This window comes from Acomys russatus, chromosome 19 (assembly GCF_903995435.1).
Source record: "Acomys russatus chromosome 19, mAcoRus1.1, whole genome shotgun sequence".
Lineage (NCBI taxonomy): Eukaryota > Metazoa > Chordata > Mammalia > Rodentia > Muridae > Acomys > Acomys russatus.
Window position 1 is genome coordinate 30,692,928 of NC_067155.1, and position 22,241 is coordinate 30,715,168.

A 22,241-nucleotide genomic window follows, 5' to 3' on the forward strand; every position below is an offset into this window, starting at 1 on the left:
ATGAGGTATCCCAGGAGAGGGGCACCTCAAGAGGCCTAAAGCCATCTTGGCCCAGGAAGTGCTGCTGGCTCAAAGACTCAGAGTTCCTGACAGGACAGAAGTCATGGAATAGGGGGCTATGGCTGGGGTGCCTGCCAAGGCTAGGTCGGAGTGCTTCCCTAGAAAAAATGCCCTGCCAGGCCACTAGAGCAGACAGAGGGAGGGACTCAGTTTCCACCCAGAAGCCCAAAGAGAACTTTCTTCCCACCTATCCTTCCCTGTGTTGAATTGGGGCCTGAGGGAGGGGGTAGAGGCCCCAACCCTGCCCCTGGTTCCTGACCATGCCCATGTGTGATTCCACGACTGACCACACTGCAGGAACTCATGCCTCACCCCAGGCCATGGTCCTGGGTCTAAGTCGTGAAGATTTTCAGAAGGCCTCCACAAGGCATGGGAAGCCCCATTCCCAGCACCCCCTCTGGGCAGCCTTCCCTGAGAAGCAGCCGAGCCAGTTCCATTGCCTCTTAGTGCAATGAACAGAGCATGGGTTCACCCAGGATGCCCAACAACTGGGACCCTCTTCCAGCCCAGACCCTCTGGCCTGCTAGCATGGAGGCTGTTCACCATGTAGCCGTCACCACCAGGAACAAATGTACTTCTTTGCCTCCAGGAAAACCCTCGCCTCACAGAAGACTTTGTGGCCCACCTGGAGACAGAGCTGGAACAGTCACGGTTACGGGAGACAGAGACTCTGGGGGCCCTTCGAGAAATGCAGGACAAGGTTCTGGACATGGAAAAGGTATGACTGGAGAAGGAGACAAAGGTCTTGAGTGAGTATTAGAAGATGCAAGAACCAGGCATGGCCACATGCACCTGTAATCCCAGTACTGTGGCAGAGAGACGGGAGGATCTCTGGCTTGCTGGTCGTCAGCCTATCTCCAGGTTCAGTGAGAGACCCTATCTGAAGGGAATAAGAGTAAGTGATGAGGCAGGACACCTGACATCATCCTCTCTCTGGCCTTCTCAGGCACACATACACACACACACACACGCATGCATATCACACACACTGTATACAGAGAGAACAATAAGAGGCAACCAGGGCAAATGCCCCACCCTCATGTCAGTCAGTTCCCATGAAGAGGAGACCTCTCCCTGCTGCTTTAGAGCCATTGCCACCTAGGCACTGTCCCCTACACCACTACACTCTGCACACAGGGGTCCAGGAGTATAGAAGGTGGAGACTCACCCCCAGAGCTCCCTGCATCCTTACTGTGTGGGTTCATATACACAACAGCACAGCCCTGCCCCAAGTCTCACTCTCAGATCACAATGTGGCAGGCTTCCTAAGCTGCCGGGGTCTCCCACTGCACTGTGCATGTCTCACCAGGGGGCTGAGGTTCCAGGATGTAGGGAAAGAGAGGTTGACAGGGGAAGACCTGTTTACCTCCTCTTCTCTCCCATGAAGATGCCCCCAGAGACAAACTAAGGACCACACTTTCCCACCTGCAGCCCTGGAAGGGGGCAACCAGACCTCCCCAGCTGTTCTGTGAGCTGAGTCAACTCAGGCTGAGGATATACCTCAGTTGAGAGAATGCTCACCTGGCAGCCGGGAAGCCCCAGACTCCATCCCTAGTGCACACCTGTGATCCCCTCTCTGGGGAGGTGGGAGAAGAAAGATCAGCCATTGAAGGCCATCCTTAACTACATGGCAACTCTGATTTCAGCCTGAGTTACCTGAGATCATCTCTTTAAAAAGACAAAACAATGAAAACTCTCCTGAGAGCTACCATGAGCCCTTGAATTTGAGAGCAGTCTCTCCGCCAATACCTGCTACAGCTGTATAAGGGCCTAGGTGCCTCTTAGCCCCATCAACACACCTCCTCCACACAGGAGGGAAATGTGCCCAGTCTAGACCCTGTCTTGCCTCCCACACCCAGCCCTAAACAAGAGTCAGTTAGGACCAGGCCTACCAAGGTATATACCAAGCAGCTGGTGTGTGAGCGCCCTCACACCCGAATCACCGGGCCCTCTCCACACCAGGACACAGTATAGACTGGTTTCGGTCAGAGCTGGGAAGAGTACGGGCACTGCCACCTGTCTTACAGCTCCCGCTGATACAGTTCTCAGAAGCGGTCATGGGTCCTGAAAGGGTTGGATCTTGGAGTTGAGAGACCACCTGCCCTCACCGTAGCTGCCCCAGAGTGCATTGTGTAGTTAGCAGTACCATTTAACAGAAGGGCTCACAATTCAAAGGGGTTTCCCACTGACAGACCTGAGACCTATTTTGCAGAAAATAAACCCTTGCTAGGGTTACACATGAGGACCCTCTTCCCCTGGGCCTACTTCCTGCTCTCTTGGGTATGCTGTAGTCTAGGGTGTGGTCCTCTCTTCGCGCAGCTGCCCAAGGCAGAGAGAGATGGGAGGGCAGGCTGGAGGCCTGGGTCCAGCAGCTTAGGCGTGGAGATACAGCAGCTTTCCCAGGTCCTCACTTCCTGTGCCCCTGCAGAGAAACAGCTCGCTGCCAGATGAGAACAACGTAGCCAGGCTGCAGGAGGAGCTCAAGGCGCTCAAGGTGCGGGAGAGCGAGGCGGTGGCCTCTGCAAGGGAACTGAAGCTGCAGCTGCAGGAGCTCTCAGACACCTGGCAGGTGGGGGCTACGTGCGTGGTGAGGGTGCCCCTGGCAAGATACGCCAAAAATGACTGCTTGGCCATACCTCGGGGCTCATCAGAGACCAAGCCTGGCCTCTAGAACCTCCTCACCTTCCCTCCTTTCTAGGCCCATCTTTCCCGCGGTGGCCGCTGGAAGGAGTCCCCGCGGAAGCTGGTCCTGGGCGAGCTGCAGGACGAGCTCATGACCGTGCGTTTACGTGAGGCACAAGCTCTGGCGGATGGCCGCGAATGGCGGCAGCGTGTGGTAGAACTGGAGACGCAGGTAGGCCAGGCCTACAAGGGGACAGGGACGCCCCACGGCGGAACCCTTTACCATCTCATGACCACCCACTCTTGCTGCTGCGACCTCTGGTCCTTCTTCCCAGGACAACATCCACCGCAACCTGCTGAACCGTGTGGAGGCAGAGCGCGCGGCTCTGCAGGAGAAGTTGCAGTACTTAGCCGCGCAAAACAAAGGACTCCAGACTCAGCTCAGCGAAAGCCGCCGCAAGCAGGCGGAGGCTGAGTGCAAGGTGCAGCCCCTGCCTGGGCCTCACAACCCCACCTGGGACCTTGCCACCTCCTTGACCCTCCCTCTGTCCTTCCCTCCCTTCAGAGCAAGGAAGAAGTGATGGCGGTGCGCCTTCGGGAGGCAGACAGCATGGCCGCGGTGGCAGAGATGAGGCAACGCATCGCAGAGCTGGAGATCCAGGTGAGCCCCAGGAACTGGGAGGAGGGTGGTCCCGGGGACTGGCCATGCTCTGACCACCAGTGCCCCGGCCTTACCCTCAGAGGGAGGAAGGCCGCATCCAGGGCCAGCTGAACCACTCGGATTCATCGCAGTACATCCGTGAGCTTAAGGACCAGATTGAGGAGCTGAAGACTGAGGTGAGAGCAAGGGATGCTGGTGCAGGGAGCATGAAGCTAGAAGGGTAAGGGAGGAGGGTGCTTGATGGCAGCGGTTAGGTATGGGTACATCGATCTACATCTCCAACTCACGGGTCCTCCCCGCTCTCCTCCTGCGCACCCCAGGTCCGGCTGTTGAAAGGTCCACCAACCTTCGAGGACCCACTGGCTTTCGATGGCCTGAGCCTGACAAGGCACCTGGATGAGGACTCGCTACCGTCTTCTGATGAAGAGCTGCTTGGTGTGGGTGTGGGCGTGGGTGCAGCCTTGCAGGACCCACTCTACCCTCTGTCGCCTAGGGACGCACGTTTTTTCAGAAGTCTGGACCGGCCGGCCAAGGACAGCGAAGGTAGCTCAGACAGTGACGCAGATGAGCTGGCCACGCCTTATAGCAACCAGGGCCTGGACAACTGAGGCTGGGGGCCCACTCACTGGGAGCCTGGAGGCTGCAACCACCGCTTCCCGGGGGAGAGGGCAGCACTCAGTGACCTTGCTGCTCGGCAGCACTAAGGAATTCTGTGTCTCTGTAGCTCCCGCCAATGGAGGGCCAGGCGGAGGAGGCAGCACAGAGGGCAGGGTCAACTAGCAGGCCTGTCCTACATAGCAGTGTTTACCCGTTCAAGACCATACCGTCCAGGCCTTCCTGAGTTCAAGGGTTACCTGGGCCAGTTACCTGGATGGTGTCACTCTCCTATCATGGACAAGGTCCAAAAGTGCAGAGGTCCCAGGACTTGATAAGCAGGAAGCTTTCTCCTCCCAGTCAGCTTGCCCTTGGGACAAAGGTGGCCCTGCTGGGTAGGGCCCAGGAGCTGCAAGAGGTCTAAGGAAGGTGGGGCAACTTGAACTGGATATTAGCACCCCAGGACAGGCTCTCTGGACACAGTGATTTTGACTAGCCAGCCCCTTGCCACCGGGGACAGATGGCCAGGCTGGGCTTTTCTACCTGGTGCAGGCATCATGGCCTCTGCAGCAGAAACCAAAGTCCCCCCCAATCCTGTGTGCAGGGCCACCTGGGGTGTGAGTGGTCAGTAGGAACCAGCATAGGCCTGGGAAGTGTCTCCCCACTCTCTGGAGCTACCATAGCTGCAAAGAAGAGATCTTTCACCTAGAGCACCCATCTTGCTTGGGGAATACTAATATCACCCATGTTGGCTGGCTGTGGAAGAGAATCCCCTCCTTGGGAGTTCTCAGCCTCGAGCCACCTATCCCTGTGTCTCCAGCCCCACTTCTGGCCAGTTTCCCAATCAGAGCTACTTCCCTTTATCTCCTTGAAGTGTTCCCGTGGTCTCTGCCCAGTCAGAGTTAAGAATGGTGCCAAAGTCCATCAGTGCTCCCCAGCCTCCTATATCCCTTACCCCCTGCATCTTGGGACCCCCGGGGGCTGACCCCCCTCTCAGTGCTCCTAGAGCCTCTGGTAGAGTGGCGTCCCAAGCAATCCCTGGGTGCTTCCTGAGTGAGGTCCCCAGCTCAGTGTCCATTCCTGGTGGCCCACTCTTCAAGTGTTAAAAAAAAAAAAAAAAAAAAAAAGCCTGGGGGCCGGGGCAGGGTACCCCTGAGGAGGACTTCTTATGTGCTCCTCATGTGCCCCTCCACACTGCCCACCACCATTTTGCACACTGCCTGTTCACACTCCATGTCTCCCAGGCAGGAAAGATGGAAAATAAAGTATTTACACAGTCACATGGGATGCTGTGTGGAACAAGCCATAGGGCTGGGAGAAATCATGGCAAGAAGGTGCTGAACTCCCATTCTTGTGTTCTGGAAGTTCAAAGAAGAATGAGGTGGCAAGTTGGTATGAGAAAGGCACAGAGATGGAGAGAGGGTCTGAGCCTGGCCTGACCCCAAATGCCAGCATCAGGAAGAGCTGGGCCCAGTGGCATCCATTTAACAGAGACTCTAGGAAACCACTGGGGTGTGGTGGCCTGCACCTGCCTCTGTCTCTGCTGTTGTGGGAGTGGGTCGTTTGGGGCTGGAGTGCCAGTGGCCAACCTGAGCACTATGTTAACAACACCAGGGCTGAAAAATCAAAAAAGGCTTCATGGGGTAGGCAGTGTGAGACATTTCCGCAAGGACAAAAGCACAAAGGCCCGGTGCTGCAGGGACTAATGCGTACATAGGGGAGGGGCCAGCATCTGGGGAGGAGCCAGAATGTCCAGGAAGAAGGAACGGGCCAGCGGCCGTGGGGGTCTGGTGAGACCAGGAAGGTATTGAGTGTGACTGCTCCAGTTGGGATCAGAGTTTGGGCTTTAAACTGAGGGCAGTGTGATGCTCATGGAGAAGTCTGAGTAAATAGCCTGTTGGATGGGCAGTGGTGGCAGGGATCAGTAACCAGGCCAGTGCATCAAATACCTAAGTCAAGTGATGAGGACAGTAAGGAGAGGATCGTCTGGGAGAAGAGCGCCCAGGGTTAGCTACAGTTTAGCAGGCCAGGGGAGAGTTTAGCCAAGAGCACTAAGACAGCTGTTTACTGCCCAGTGGCACGGAGCACCTGGTACAACACTGATTCCATGTCAGAATAGCTAAGTCCCCTGCAAATGCTCCCATTCCTATCACACAGATCTAACACTGATGCTGTCATTGTGACCACTGCTCCCATGGGGTCATTAATCATCCACACACTCGTATCCCCAAGCTGGCTCCCTGTATCCCCAAGCTGGCTGTAAAGGAGAAGTCTTCACAGAACTTGGCCTTGAGGGTCTAGCTGCCCAGTGTCAACAGTCAGCTTTTTGCCAGATATAGTGATGCCTTTAATCCCAGCACTTGGGAGGCAGAGGCAGGTGGATTTCTGAGTTCTAGGCCAGTCTTGTCTGCAGAGTGAGTTCTAAGACAGCCAGAGCTACATAGAGAAACTCTGTGAAGAAGAAGAAGAAGAAGAAGAAGAAGAAGAAGAAGAAGAAGAAGAAGAAGAAGAAGAAGAAGAAGAGGAGGAGGAGGAGGAGGAGGAGGAGGAGGAGGAGGAGGAGGAAGAGGAGGAGGAGGAGTGCAGTGGCACACACTTATAATCCCAGCACTCAGGGAGGCAGAGGCAGGCAAATCTCTGTTCAAGGCCAGCCTAGTCTACAGAGTGAGTTCCAGGACAGGCAGGCTACACAGAGAACCCCTGTCTCTGGGGGCGGGAAAAATCAGCTTTTTTTTTTTTTCCTCTTCGATTTGTCTTGGAGTTTGGGAACAAGGATACCTGGGGTTCCCTCCAGGGCTCAGCTAAAGAAATGTCTACTTTATCACAAACCTCAGAGTCCAGAGCATGTGCCCCTTCCCCAATAATGGAGGTAGCAGTGCCTCTCTCAGACTGGAGTAACCTTCAAGGGGGAATGCCATATAAGGGCATATATGGAAAGAAGGAGAGAGAAAGCCTTGCCTGGGGTTAGGGGCTCCAAGGACAGGTTGAAGTCTAGGAGGTGGAAAACAGTTCTGATTGGAGGACTTAAATGAAGATGGCAACTGAGAATTCATAGCATCTGGAGTAAGAGACAGGGCAAGGATCCCCCTGAGAGCACAGTACATAGAGTGGCACGGTGTCAACTCCTGGCTCTTCTGCCCTGCTGCAAGCTACAGTCAGGCCAGTCCACTGAGGCCCTACATTTGTGGATGTGCAAGCCTGAGCAAGCTACTGCCTTAACACCATAGCTTTCTTGATGAAAGGAGCGGGACACTGTCTCAGTTTATTTTCCTTTACTTGTAATAAAATACCTTGACAAAAGCAGTGACAGGGAGAAAGGGTTTATTCTGGCTCACAATGCAGCGGACGGTCTATCACTGTGAGGACGTCAAGGCAACAGGAACTGGAAGTCGTTGGTCACTTAGCCTCCAGCCAGGAAAAAAAAGAGCAACGGACACGTTGCAGCCCAGCTCTCTGCTTACACTGTCCAGGGTCCCATTCAGGGAATGGTGCCACCCACAATAAAGAGGTGGGTGTTTCCACCTCAGCCCAAGCAACTTAATCCCCCACAGGCTTGCCAAGAGGCCTGTCCTTTGGGTGATTTCTACACGTGTCAACCGGACACTACCCATCATGGAAAAGTAACAGATAACGTCAAGGTCTCTGCCGTTCCTCTCTACTCAAGTTCATCCTCCAGGCTCAATTGTCAAGCACAAAAGAGAAGGGATACAAGGCAAAGGGGCTGTAGCAAGGGGTACCCAGAAAAGCAAATTACCCTACATCCAGGGTAAAAAGAGCTTTGGTGGCTTCCCAGCTCACTGACCCAGGCCTTTCTGAACCTAACGTTTTCATTGGAAGTGAAATCGGAAAAAGCACAAGACCGCTGTAGGCAGTCTTGCCAGCCCCTCTTCTGTAGAAAAGTCACACCGTTCAGCCAGAACTCCAACTTGCTCAGGCATAACCACGAGTGTGGGTGTAGCCCACCGCTTGGACTTACCTGTGTGGCCCTCTCCCAGCTCCCAAGGTGGCAGGGTGCACAGGGGCCAGCATTCCCAGTTATTCAGCATGTGAACTATGTACATTGTCCACTGAACATAGGGCGTGGCTTAGCCAAAGAGGAGAAGCACAAATGGAAGGCCTAGGCATAGGTGTGGGTGCTTAAGCCAAGGAAAGAGAGGGGCACAGCCTGGGCCTAAAGACACAGCTCTAGAGATAAACACAAACCCGTCTAGGTGTCACCAGAAGTAGGAGCGGAGACTAAGACAAAAGATGTGTAACCGGAAGAGTGGCTTCTACAGCGGTATGTGTGTATAGTAGGGGCTGGGATCTGGCTCAATGAAAAGTCTCCACTTCCACTACAGTCCAATCACCCTGTGGGGAAGCCACATCATCTGGGGAGAAGCTGGTGACCGAAGTGATACTGGCACGTGATTCGTCCAGGGGAGACAGCAATTCGGCCCAGCGGCCCAATTCAGCATCGCTGAGCGGAGCCCGGGATCCGCCCGAGACGCCACCACCCCCAGTGCCCCCTGAACCACCTTCATTGCCTGCAGCTGCACCTTCTGTCGCCGCCAGCAGCAGCGTCCGGCTCAGCAAGTGCTGCACGACGCTCGCCTGCAGCGCCCCCAGCGGCAGCTCGCCTAGGCGAGCGGACTTTGGGCTTCTCGAGGATGTTCCCGCGCAGGCTGCAGCAGTCGCCTTCCCACCGTCAGAGTTCGGACTCGGCTCTGGCTCTACATCCAGAGATCCAGGGGTGGGGGCCACCGACTCGGGTCCTTCAGCCTCGTAGATGGTGCACAGGCCGTCAGAGGAGCCCGGGCCGGCAGCAGGAGGCCATGGCAGGGAAACTCCTATAAGATCAAAAGTGGGGACCAGCAAGATTGCTCAGCGGGAAAGAGCGCTTGCAAATAAGCCTGACAAATGGCGTTTGATCTCTTGAACCTACATAGCGAAAGAGGGAACTTCACCCACCCCACGCCCACCCCCGACCACGCACAACATTCAAACAAGCAAGTGAATAAAACTCAGGATGTGGGTGGAAAAAAACTGAAAGCAAATTAGGGACCAGCAGGGTGCGGAGAGAGATGGCTCAGTGGTTAAAAATACTAGATGCTCTTTCAGAAGACCTAGGTTTGATTCTCCTCCACCCTCGTGGCTGCTCTCAACGGTCTATATAAATCCATTCCAGGTGTTCTGACCAACTCTGCTAACTTCTATGGCACTACCTACATGATACACAAACAAACATACATGCAGGCAAAGCACTAATACACGTAGAATAAAATAACAATTAAAAATAATTAGTGCTGGAAATATGGTTCAGGAAATAATTATGACACTTGCAATTAAGCCTCAAGACCTGAGTTTAACCCACAGATAAGGAGAGAGCTGAATTCTCTAAATTGGATGACTTCCACAAGTGCACCCAAGGAGTGCATGCCCACAAAGAGATACAAACACATACAAAATAAATAAATAAACGTGATTTTCAAGAGGCGGGGCTGGAAAGATGACTCGGAGGTAAAGAATAAGTACAGCTCTTGCAAGGCCCTGAGTTCAATTCTCAACACCTATTTCAGCCACCTGTAACTCAGAGGACTCACACACATGTAGCATACTTTCACACACACATACATATAAATTTAAAAATCGTTTAAAAAAAAAAAAAGATTGAGAAGCTGTCTTTAATCCCAGCACTCAGGAGGCAGAGGCAGGCAGATCCCGGTAAGTTGGAGGCCAGCCTGGTCTACAAAGTGAGTCCGGGACAGCTAGAGAGAGATGTTACACAGAGGAACCCTGTCTCGAAAACGAGAGAGAGAGAGAGAGATTGAGAGAGAGAGATTGAGAGAGAGAGAGAGAGAGAGAGAGAGAGAGAGAGAGAGAGAGAGAGAAGAGAGAAACAGACAGAGGCAGAGACACAGATTGAGAAATGAGTAAAACATGCTTGCACCCCTGCTTGACCACCTGAGTTCCACCCCCATAACTCACAAGGTGGAACGAGAATTTACACCACAGGTTGTCCTCTCACTTTGCAGCGCATGCACATACACACAATAAATAAAATGGAAGACAGAGGGGTGGGGGCGGAGACCAGATGCGGGACTTGACAACTCCTTGGGAAGCTCCACCCCCGAGCCTGGAATCCCTGTTCCCGCATCGTTACCTGGAGCACCGCGCACCGCCAGGGCAGAACCCCGACTCCAGGAGGCCGGATGGCAGGCGGCTAGCTCCGCGTCCGCGGCCGGGGAGACTGTTGCGCAGCCATCGGGCCCGCTGTCGTAGCCGCGGAGCTCCTCCGGTGTGCTCGTGGCGCTGCTGCTGTGGCCTGCCAGGTCCGGGCCGCTCAGCGTGCTGGATGGACTTCGCGAGGGTGGCGGCGGCGGGGCAGGGGCCAGCGCCAGGGTCAGCCGTGGACCTGAGATCGGCACATCGGGACCCGGGGTCGGGGGTCGACGAGGGGCTTGCAGTGGGGGTGAGGCGGGAGGAGAAGGAGGTTGAACAAGGGGCGAGGTCAGGCCAGAAGGGGCCAGCGGAGGGGGCGTGGTCGGAGGAGAAGGCGGGGTCTGTAGAGTAGGCAAAGCCAAGAGCGGAATCTGTAGGGGAGGTGCGGCCGTGGCCAGTGGGGAGGTGGGAGCCTGCAGAGGGGGCAAGGCCACAGAAGGTGGGGTCTGCGGAGCGGGGGAGGTCAGAGAAGGAGGCAAAGCCAAGGCGGGGATCGGTGCAGGACCTGTGGCTGTTTCCTGGGGGCATGCAGAAGAAACTGGCAGAGCGGGCAGGGCCAGGGAAGGAGGGTCCTGCGGAGGGGCCGTGGTCAGGGGTGGAGTGGGTGAGTCTGGTGAAGGCGGGGCCTCTGGAGGAGGAGCTGCCAAGGGAGACGAAGGTGAGGGAGAAAGAGGGCCCTCCGGAGGAGGTGAGGCCGGCGGAGAGAGGAGAGCGGGCAGAGGGGGTGAGGCAGGGGGCAAGGAAAGAGGCAAAGGGTGTGGAGCAAGAGAAGGTGCCGGCAAAGGAGGCGAGGGGAGAGAGTGTGCCTGCTTAGGGGGTGTAGGAAAGGAGGAAGGCGAGGCCTGCAGAGGCGGTGAGCCCACAGAGAGTGGGGCAGATAAAGGGATCAAGGCCAAAGGAGGAGGTGTGGCCTGCTGGGGCGATGAGGCCAGTGCGGGTGGCGAGGTCAACAAAGAGACCTGTAAAGTCAGAGGAGGCGTGACCACAGAAGAGGGAGAGACGTGCCGAGGTGAGGAGGTGGAGGCAGAGGAAGAAACTGGAGGAGAAACTGCTTGAACCGGAGGGTCTTGCAAAGGGGGCGTGGTTGGATTAGAGGGTGTGGCCTGGGGAAGGGGAGGAGACACAGAAAAATTGGCCGGGAAAGGGGGCGGCGGTGTTAGAGAGGAGAGTGGCGACTGAGAGGGTGTGACAAGGGAAGTAGGCTGATTGTGCGGAGAAACTGGCAGAGAAGGAAGAACTTGTGGAGGAGGCGTGGCTAGCGGTGGAAGAGCAGGTGAGAAAGGCGTGACCGAAAGAGTCTCCCGAGGGGACAAAGCTGAGGGAGCCTGGTTGCAAGGCTTACTCTGTCTAAGAGGTGGAAGCGATGGAGAGATTACAGCCTGTGGTGGGGGTGAGTCAGGAGCTTCTTCAGAGCCTAGGCTTGTGGGTGGAGCTAGCAAAGGGGGCGTGGCTGGTGGAGAAGGGAGATTCTGCAGAGAAAGTGGGGAAAGTGATGGTGGGCAATTTACGGCCTGTGAATCGGACGTTGCCTGTGAAGAGGGCTGTGTCTGGAGTTGAAGAGACGCATGTAGAGGAGGGGTAGCGGGTGGAGAGGGAGGGAGCGTGACCTGCAAGGGATCATCCGAGACCAGGACAGAGGAAGCACCAGGTGGAGGGGGCATGACTGAAGATGAGGCGCAAAGCTGGCTCTGTGCAGAGGCTCTGTCCTTCTTGGGGACTGTGGTCTGGGTTGGGTGCAGAGCTTGCTGCCCTTTCGGCTTGAGCTGTGAGGTATGCGCAGGAGCCCGGGGGGTTACCCGCGGCGAGACCCCAGAGCGAGATGGGGAGAGCTGAGGGGTAGCACTGGAAGCCAGGGAACGGGAGGCCGGCTTCTGCAGGCTGCCTCCGGCGGCAGAGCGCCTCCTGATGGCTGGGCTCAGCTGCGTGGCACTGGGTTCTACAGCACAGCTCGCAGGTTTCCTGGGTGCCTCGGTGGTCAAGGGACGCTGCCGGGCACTGGGAACTGGTCGTGGGATTCCCACCTCTGCAGCTGGGGCCCTGGACCGACGGATGATGGCAGGAGAAGGGGCTCCTGAAGTGGGCCCTAAAGAATCTGCAGACAGAGGCAGAGGGGGGCGGATCGCTGCGAGTTCGAGGCCAGCCTGGTCTACAAAGTGAGTCCAAGACACCCAAGGCTACACAGAGAAACCCTGTCTCAAAAGAAACAAAACAAAACAAACAAACAAAAAGTCGAAACGAAACGAAAGTCCAAACGGAACAGGGGTACCTTAGGGCTCAAAGACATATAGAAACCTCCTTGGCAACAGGTTACATACCTCTTCGCATACCAGAGCTCAGAGTGTTCCTTTTGGGCGTCTCTGGTGCTTTAGCTCTGACCGCAGGGTCCTTCGTCAGGGGTTGGGGTCCCTTCTGGACAACAGGGCCTGGTCTAGGCACAGGAGGACCAGTTGTTAGCATTCCCAGTTTCACATCTCCCCATCTGTGAACTGGAGTTGCTTGCCTTTCTGTTACCCAACCAATAACGACCTTTGCCCAGTTTGCACCCGTTATCTGCACGTGTTCCTGAGTTAAGTCGTATGCAATATTTTTGTGTATGTCTGTATAATTGTGCTCATGTCCCATGCATGCATATGTGGAGACCAGAGAGAAACACTGGCATCTAACGGGACCACTTATCTGCCTTATTTTATATTCTGTTTTGTTCGTTATTACTATGTAGACCAGGCTGGCCTCGAACTCACAGAGATCCACATGCCTCTGGCTTGCTTCTGAGAGCTTGGATGAACAGCCAGTGCTACCACACTTGGCTATTTTTTTGGGGGGGGGACAGGATCTCTCACTGAACCTGATGCTAGAAACACCAGAAACTCACCTCTTTTCTTCCCACTTCCCATTTCCTACCCAGAGCTGAGGATACAGTGCTACATCATTAAGACTGTCTTTCACGTGGGTGCTGGAGTTTCAAACATAGGCCCTCATATTTGTGCAGCAAACATTTTATCACACCAAGCCACCTTCTCAGCCCATCCATGTGGAATATCTAAAGGATCCAGATTGCTAAATTAAATAACCCTTGCTTGGGGAATTGAAGAGTTAGAAGAAGTAGCTTGTTACCTGGTGATCCCACTGCTGGCACGCCCTGGGCTAGAAATAGAACCCTGGCCAGAAGTCTTCATAGGGGCCTTCTCTCCTTTCCCAGAAGCTGGGGGCCTGGAGGCTTCAAGGGAGAAGACAAAATCAATACTACTTCTTAAAAAGATGTATCCTAAAAGGAAGAGGGAAAGTGTGCAGAGCGAAGCCGGAGGGTCACAAATGAAGCTCGAACCTGGGCTTCGAGGACCTGCCCCAGCGCTCCGTGCTGGTGCCCCTTGAACAGCGGTCTGTGGAAGAGCCGCTTTGCTGGCCTGTGGAAAAGCCGCTTTGCTGGCCTGTGGAAGAGCTCCTTTGCCGACGCCTGCGGCTCGCTCCACGAGGGGCCTTCGCCCCATAGCTCCGTTTGCTTCCAAGACTCGAAGGGCAGCAGTGGTTACAGGGGGGGAAGGTCGAGCCGACCCAGAGGGAGGCCTAGGGTTCAGAAGGCCAGAGGGTCGTGAAGCCGGCATCCGCGGGGCAGCCCCTGACTTGATCCTATCCCTCTTATCCATACCGCACCTAATGAGGAAGACAGAGGATCAGCATCCCAGGTCCTGAACCACACCGTAAACCATCCTGTCGCCTCCCTGGGCTTCTCCAAGCATCGCCACCCATGGGTGCCTAAACCTCAGCCTCAAGAGCCTCAATTTGCTTTCCTTCCAACCACCCCCACCCGCTCACCAACCCAGCCGCTTAGTGTTGTCCTCAAGTCCCACTGCCACCTCCATCCCCCAAGGCTGAAACGCCCTGTTACACTTACACACACACACACACACACACACACACACACACACACACACACACACACACACACACCACCGCTCATCCCTGCCTTCTTACAAGAACAACATCCATGCCCGACCCCTTGCCTCACGGAGATCCAAATGATCACTCCTGCAAACAACAGGGAACTGCCTCCGGCTTCCAGATTCAGGGGCCTCCAGAGTGCACGACGAGAGGGCTTCGCCAGCGTCCTCTCCCAGGTTCCCCAGGCACCTGCAGGGAGAAAAAAAAAAAGAGTGGCCTCTTTGCCCGCGAACGGGCTCTGGGAGACAAAGAGCTGCTTCCCGGCCCGGCCCCGACCCCTCCCCCAACCTGGTCCCCTCTGCCAGCGATCAGGCCGCTCCACCTGCTCACAGCGCGCGCTCACCTCCACCTCTAAACCACCAGCCGCACCACACAGGGTTGCCTGGGGTAGGGCTGGGCAGGAGCAGCGGTGGCGGGGAGAGGCAAGAAGGCAAGGGGAGGGGGCTGCAGACGACAGTGCCTGGGGAGCTTGGCCACGGCCCCGCCCCTCGGCTGCGGGCGGGGGAGAGCCCAGGATGCGCGCGCTCGCTCTTGGTCCAGAGCCGGGAGCGTGCCGAGGGGGTTGAGAGAGAAGAGGAGGCGCGCCTCCTAGAGAGGTGCCTGTACTGCCTCCCTGTGACCACTCTGGGGGGCGGGGGAGACCTATTACAGTGGCTGTGCCCAACAGCCACGGACTTAACCAGAGAGGCTCAGTGGGGGAAATCCCCGAAAGACCCTCACAGTCTCAAGCTCTTGCACCTGCTCCGACACCCCTTTCTCGAGCACTTGGAGACCAACACTCTCCTGGACAGGGATAGGCTGAGCCTTGGCAACAGTAGGGCGGGATCATTGTGCCTCTGACCCACCAACCAATCCAGCCATTCTGTGTCCCCTGATCCCTTTTCTCGCACTTGACGACGGCGAAGGCTAGATAGCCATGGAATGTCTGGGCCAGGCCACCTATTTTGTAACCTCGACTTTTCTCACAGCCCTTACATGCATGACGCAAGTTGGTGGAGGTTGCTAGGGAATGCGAAGCCTGGGAGTTACTTTTTATTACATTTTTCTTATTTATTATGCGTGTGTCTCTGTCCGCATGCACCAGCCACTGCACACTGGTAGAAGTCAAAGAACAACTTGTAGCACTCTGTTCTCGCCTACAACCCGTGAGTCCTGGGGATAGAACTCAGGTGATCGGGCTTGGTGGCACGCGTCTTTAGCCACTGAGCCATCTCACAGGCGCCCAAACTCTTGGACTTAGAGGATGCACAGCAGACCCCGCATTTGGGAGGAGAGAGGAAGAATAGAGGGATGAAAGAAAGCGACAATGAAGAAGCTAAGAGTGTTCTATTCGAGAGACTCCGGACAGTTCAGCAACTAAAAGATGTCACTCTAGTTGGCCAGTTCACAAACTCCATGGGGGCGGATGCGCCTTACAAGGGATCTTACCCATAGAGGATATTAAACCAATAACCCTGGTCTCTGAGGACTCTCTGAAGTATAAAGTATTATGGGTTGCGGGCCAGTACTCCAAAGAAAGAGGCAGAAGGATCATGCGTTCCAAACCAGCCTGGGCTACTTAGCAAGACTTACAGAGCCACTAACAGGTGCTAGCTAGATTAAAATAAATGAGAACTGGAACAGCTTCCTGAAAGTTCCAGGAGGGCTAGTGAGTAACTGGACTGATGTCTGCTGGACCAGAATTAAGAGCATTTTTTTTTAGGGCTGGGTATGTAGCTCAGTTGGCAGAGTGCTTCTGTGATATACAAAGAACCCTGGATTCTATGCCCAGCAACACATATTCCTGGCATGGTGGTGTACAGCTATCATTCCAGCACTTGGGGGGAGGGGTGGAGACAAGAAAATCGAGTTCAACATCATCCTTAGCTACACAGTGAGAGATAATCTGAAACCAGCCTGGGTTTCATGAGAACCTGTCTCAGAAAACAAACGGCAACATCCAGTCAAAGTGGTACACACCTTTAATCCTAGCACTAAGGAGGCAAAAGTAGGTGGATCTCCGTGAACTGGAGTCTAGCCTGGTCACCATAGTCAGTCCCAGGATAGCCAGAGCTATATAGTGAGATCCTGTCTCAAAACAAAACAAAAGCAGCCAGGTGTGGTGGCACACGTCTTTATTCCCAGCACTTGGGAGGCAGAGGCAAGCAGATTTCTGTGAGTTGGAGGCCAGCCTGGTCTACAAAGCAAGCCCAGGACAGCCAGGACTACAAGAGAAACCCTGTCTCAAAAAAACAAAGAAAAAAGAAAAGCAACACAAAATAAAACAAAACAAAGAAACAGCAACAATAAAAAAAAGTTGTCAGTTTTGTTTTAAACTAGGTCTCATGGTATATCCCTGGCTGTCCTGCTGGCTATATTGACTAGGCTGGCCACCTTCAGCCCACAGAGATCCACTGCATCTGCCCTCTAAGTGCTTAGATTAAAGCTGTACACACCACACCTGGAAAACAAAACTAACCAAAACAAAATAGCAAAGCCCTTTTAGAACCCAGTGTAGTTCCAAAGAGACTCTGTCTCCCAAAAAAAAAAAAAACAAAAAAAAAAAAAAAGAAAACAGAAAAAAAAAAACAAATAGAAAGAGGCAATTTGTGGAGCCTTGGCTGTCCTGAACTCAGATCCACCTACCTCTGCCTCCCAAGTGCTGGGACTAAAGGCATGCGCCACTACTGCCCAGCAGGAGGGGGTGTGGCAATTTTTATAATGAAACTTAACGGAAACAGTCATGAATTGTTTTCACTGAATCTCCATGGCTATAGGTAGAGCAGCAGAATGCGGGTAATGAAAACAGAGCAGGGCTGGGCAGATGGCTCCGCAGATAAGGACTTTTTTTTTTTTTTTTGGAGACAAGGTCTCTGTGTAGCTAGCAGACCAGGCTGGCCTCGAATTCACAGCGATCTGCCTGCCTCTGCCTCCTGAGTGCTGGGATTAAAGGCGTGCGCCACCACGCCCGGCCAGATAAGGGCTCTTCCAAGCCCGAGATCCTGAGTTCAATCCCCCAGGATCCACAAGGTAGAGCAACTTCGACAAGTTGTCCTCTGACTTCACACACACACACACAATTCCCAGACACAATTCACACACACTCACACACACTCACACACTCACTCACATGATAGATAGATAGATAGATAGATAGATAGATAGATAGACAGACAGACAGAAAGATGGATATTTGGTATTTTTAACCCAGTTGGCGGAGACAAGAGGAGGACACATTTGAAGTCAGCCTACCAAAAAAAAAAAGGAGATGAAAGGGGAAGAATGAGAACAGAAATGAGAGAAAAAAGGAAGCAGAATTCTGAGCTATAAGGGGAAGTATTTGATATGTCTGGAACACCTGGGGCAGTAATTGGGGTCTTGTGCACAGGGTGAGGGTGAGCATCTAGAGACTTCTGTGGAATTTTTGGTTTTTTAAAACTGGTCTAGTGTAGCCCAGGGTAGCCTCAGACTCCAGTTGAAACCAAGAATGACCTCGAACATATGCTCCTCCTACACCCACCTCCCAAATGCTTGGATAAGAGATGTGTATCCTCACACCTGGTCATGAGGTGGTGGGGATCAAACCAAGGGATTCATGTGTGATAAGCAAGCGTGGTCCAGCTGAGCTATAGTCTCAGTCCTTAAGTCTAAGAGTTTTAAATATATATGTATATATATATTATATTGTATACAATATGCAATATATTATAATACACAAATATAGAAATATTTAATTTATATATATCACATATAATAATAAATAATATGTAAATATAATACAATGTAGTATATGTATATATTTTATATGTATGGGGGAGGATAGCACATACCACAAGCAGAAGCCAGCTTTGTGGAATGGGTTCTCTCCTTCCACCTCTCTGTGAGTTTTAGGGATCAAACTCAGAACTCCAAGCTTTCCAGGCAAGTAAGTACCTTTGCCTGCTGGGCCATCTCCCAGCCTTAATTCAAGGTTTTAACATTTAGGAAGGTGTCTTTTGTTGGTTTGGCTCAAATTCTTTTTTTTTTTTTTTTAATAATTTATTTTTATTTTATGGCATATGTCTGTGTGAAAGTGTCAGATCTTGACGTTACAGACAGTTGTGAGCACAGTTGTGGGTGCTGGGAATTGAACCTGGATCCTCTGGAAAAGTTGTCATCTGGAAAACTAGTCAGTGCTATTAACCGCTGAGCCATCTCTCCAGCCCACAACTCTTCTGTTTGTTTGGTTGGTTGGTTGGCTGGTTGGTTGGTTGGTTGTTGGTTGGTTTGGTTTGGTTTTTTGAGACAGGGTTTCCTTTTGTTGCCTTGGCTGTCCTGGTACTCACTCTGTAGACCAGGCTGGCCTTGAACTCGGAGATCTGCCTGCCTCTACCTCGAGAGTGCTGGATTAAAGGGTCCACTGCCACCGCACCCCTCACCCCCTCCACTCCCCACACCCCATAACCCCTTCCCATCCTCCCACTCCCAACCCCACACCCGTAACCGCCCGCCCTCCCACCCCCCCCCCCCCCGCATGGCTCTCTACTCTTAACTGCTTCCTCCTTTCTCTCTCCCCTCCTCAGGATGCTTCTATTACATTGAGTACCTCTCAGGGTGTGGTAGCTTATTCATATGGCCTTCTGATTCCCTTTCACCTGAGGGTCTGGTATTTTCACTTCTGTTGGCTGGGTATCATCTACCTGTGGTACTTTCTGCCTTGACAATGCAAAGCCACTCCCTACCCTAAGGCCCTGAACTAGCTCCCCATGGCCTGTCACTCCAGCTTAAACACATAACACATATGGCAAACACATGTACACACACACACACACACACACACACACACACACACACACACACGTGAGTAATTCCTCCCTTCCTGAAAATCAGAGAGTTGCCCAGGTGAGGTATGGCTAAAAGCAAGAGGTTGAGCTTTGTCCAATCAAGAGTTGTAGTCAGGGGGCTGGAGCGATGGCTCAGAGGTTAAGAGCACTGGCTGCCCTTCCAAAGGTCCTGAGTTCAATTCCCAGTAACCACATGATGCCTCACAACCTAGTGTGCTCTTCTGGCCTGCAGGCAGAACACTGTATACATAAATTAAATAAATAAATAGATAGATAGATAGATAAAAAGGGGCGGGGAAGGGGTGGGGAAGGGGTTGTAGCCAGCTGTGTGAGGTAATGCACACTTGCAATTCCAATGCTCATGCTGCCTAGGCTAAAAGATTGCCACTAAATTGAAGCTAGCCTAGGATACATAGTAAGTTCCAGGCCAGCCTGGGCTACAGAGTAACAACACTCTGTCTCAAAAAAGATAACAATGGGCCAGTGTGATGGCTCAGCAGTTCAGGAGGTTTGCAGCCAAGCCTGATGACCTGAGCTTGTTACCCAAGATCCATGCTCTGATCTTCATAAATATGCCATGTGTGTACATGGAAACAAATGTAACAAAAGTTGTTTTTAAGCAAAGGCATGCTTCAGAGGGCTCATTCCATAAAAGCACTTGCTTCACAAATTTAAGGACAGGAGCTCCGTTCTTAGAACTCATGAAAAAAGCCCAGTATGGTGATCTGTACCTGTGGTGACAGCAAGCTAGTAGGAGAGACAGGAGGATTTCCCTAACCACCCCACTTCCCACCCCGAAGCTTTTTAGCTGTCCACGTTAGCCTACTTAGCAAAATCCCAGGCCAATGAGAGACCTCGTTTCAGCAAAAGGCGGCACTGTGAAAGGAGACTAGAGGGACTGGAGAAAGCTAAATCCCGCAGCTAGGCATGGTGACACATGCCTTTAATGCCAGCATTTGGGAAGCAGAGGCTGCTGATCTGAGCCTGGTCTACAAAGTGAGTCCAGGACAGCCAGAGCTACACAGAGAAACCCTGTATTGAACAACAAAAACAAGGTAGGGTGTGGTGGTGCATGCCTTTAATCCCAGCACTCAGGAGGCAGAGGCAGGTCGATTGCTGTGAGTTCGAGGCCAGCCTGGTCTACAGAGTGAGTCCAGGACAGTGAAGACTACACAGAGAAACCCTGTCTCAAAAAAAAAAAAAAAAAGAAGAAGAAGAAGAAGAAAGAAAGAAAAAGAAAAAACAAACAAACAAATTGCCCCAAAAGAAGCCTTTTGCCACGTGGTCCATAGATAGCTCAAGAAACATCTGGATTATCTAAAATGGGTGGAGCAGGTGTCATGTAAAAGCTCTATAAAGAGTTCCATGTGAGGCTCAGCAGTTTCAGCTTTGAGCTTTCCCTCAGCTCACTAGCCCACTCCCACTCTCAGAAGTGTTCTCTCCTCAATAAGCTATCTCCGTTCCTATTTTTCTTCTTTTTCTTCTTCTTCTTCTCCTCTTCCTCCTCCTCTTCTTCTTCTTTTTCTTCTTCTTCTTCCTCCTCTTTCTTCTTTTAGATTTATTTATTTTGTGTACACAGTGCTCTGCCTGCATGTACACCTGCAGGCCAGAAGAGGGCATCAGATCACATTATAGATGATTGGGAGCCACCATGTGGTTGTTGGGAATTGAACTCAAGACCTCTGGTTAAGCAGTCAATGCTCTTAACCTCTGAGCCATCTCTCCAGCCCTCCATTCCTATTTCTAGCCATGTGTCCCTGATCTAAGTCTTTGCTATGGGACACAAGAATTTGGGTGCTTGAGGGCTCAGGTCCATTTGCATGAAAGAAGCCACCCCCACCCCTGCCCCTCCCATCCCCATCCCCTGTGACATCTGAGCTTGCCTTCTGACCTTCACGCACACATGCACATGAACACCCAACACAAAGCAAACACAGAGAATTTTTTTTTTAAGGGTTGTTGTGTTCATACAAGGACCCAGCAATGGAAGAAAGAGGAAAATGAAAACCCTCAGAACCGAATGCCCTGCTTTGGAGTTCTGATCCTGTCATCACGACCTTGCTACCTCCGAGATCTACCATTTGTCATCTGTGTGAGCTCCTGACTCCCCCTGTCACTTGGATCACCTGTACACACACACACACACACACACACACACACAGAACACACCCTTCCTGTATTACATCACACACACACACACACACACACACACACACACAGAGCACCCTTCCTGTGTTACATCTACCCACCCTGAGGCATGACCTCCTACATTCTGTCTATGGTCACACACACACACACACACACAGAGCACCCTTCCTGTCTATGGTCACACACACACACACACACACACACACACACACACACACACGTAAATAAAAATGTAATTTAAAAAGGACTGTCAAGATAGCTCAGAGGGGAAAGGTACTTGCTGGCAAGCCTGACAAGTTGGGTTGGATTCCCAGGACGCACACAGTAGAACTGACTCCCACTGGTTGTCCTCTGAGGTCCTCCCTCCCTCCCTCCCTCCCTCCCTCCCTCCCCTCTCTCTCTCTCTCTCTCTGTCTTTCTCCCTCCCTCCCTCCCTCCCTCCTATCCCTCTCCCCCCCACCCGTCTCACACCCGCTCGCTCATGCGCGCACACACACACACACACACACACACAAATGAGTAAATAAGTAAAAAAACGAAGCACACACACACTTGGTTGCTTCAATTAGAACTCATTTACATGTGCTGGGAGTGGTGGCGCCCACCTTTAATCCCAGCACTTGGGAGGCAGGGGCAGGTGGATTGCTGTGAGTTCGAGGCCAGCCTGATCTACAAAGTGAGTCCAGGACAGCCAAGGCTAACACAGAGAACCCCTGTCTTGAAAAAAACAAATCGCCGGGCGTGGTGGCGCACGCCTTTAATCCCAGCACTCGGGAGGCAGAAGCAGGCGGATCGCTGTGAGTTCAAGGCCAGCCTGGTCTACAAAGCTAGTCTAGGACAGCCAAGGCTACACAGAGAAACCTTGTCTCCTTGCCTCTTCCACCTTATTTTTTTAGGCAGAGTCTGTCACTGAACCTGGAGCACATCCATTTAGGGAGGGTGGGTGTTTGGCCAGCAGGATCCAGGTACTCACCTCTCTCTGTCTCCTTGACTTTGTACATGGGGTGCTAAGGGTCCAAACCCAGGCCTTCATGTTTGAGTGGCAGGTACTTTTTCAGCTAAGCTGCCTCACTGGTATAGTTTTGTGTTTTTTGAAGGTCTTAGTACATTGCCCAAGCTGGCCTCATATTTGTGTTCCCCTTATCTCAGTCTCTTTAGGACTGGGATTACAAGCTATGCCACCATTCCTGGCATGTTTGTAAACTTAATGTCTA

General features: G+C 52.8%; 2 protein-coding genes across 3 annotated transcripts in view; one reads left to right on the forward strand and one right to left on the reverse strand.

Annotated features, from left to right (window-relative positions):
• Positions 1 to 3,951, forward strand: part of Evi5l (ecotropic viral integration site 5 like) — a 38,518-nt gene extending 34,567 nt beyond the window's left edge. For both annotated transcript variants that reach the window (XM_051162941.1, XM_051162942.1), the window contains 7 exons: positions 650 to 778; positions 2,489 to 2,629; positions 2,759 to 2,914; positions 3,018 to 3,164; positions 3,248 to 3,343; positions 3,424 to 3,514; positions 3,659 to 3,951. In XM_051162941.1, the coding sequence (XP_051018898.1) occupies positions 650 to 778; positions 2,489 to 2,629; positions 2,759 to 2,914; positions 3,018 to 3,164; positions 3,248 to 3,343; positions 3,424 to 3,514; positions 3,659 to 3,951 (1,053 nt within the window). The remainder of the gene's footprint in view (positions 1 to 649; positions 779 to 2,488; positions 2,630 to 2,758; positions 2,915 to 3,017; positions 3,165 to 3,247; positions 3,344 to 3,423; positions 3,515 to 3,658) is intronic.
• Positions 1 to 22,241, reverse strand: part of LOC127203988 (zinc finger protein 721-like) — a 1,570,727-nt gene that overhangs the window by 475,722 nt on the left and 1,072,764 nt on the right.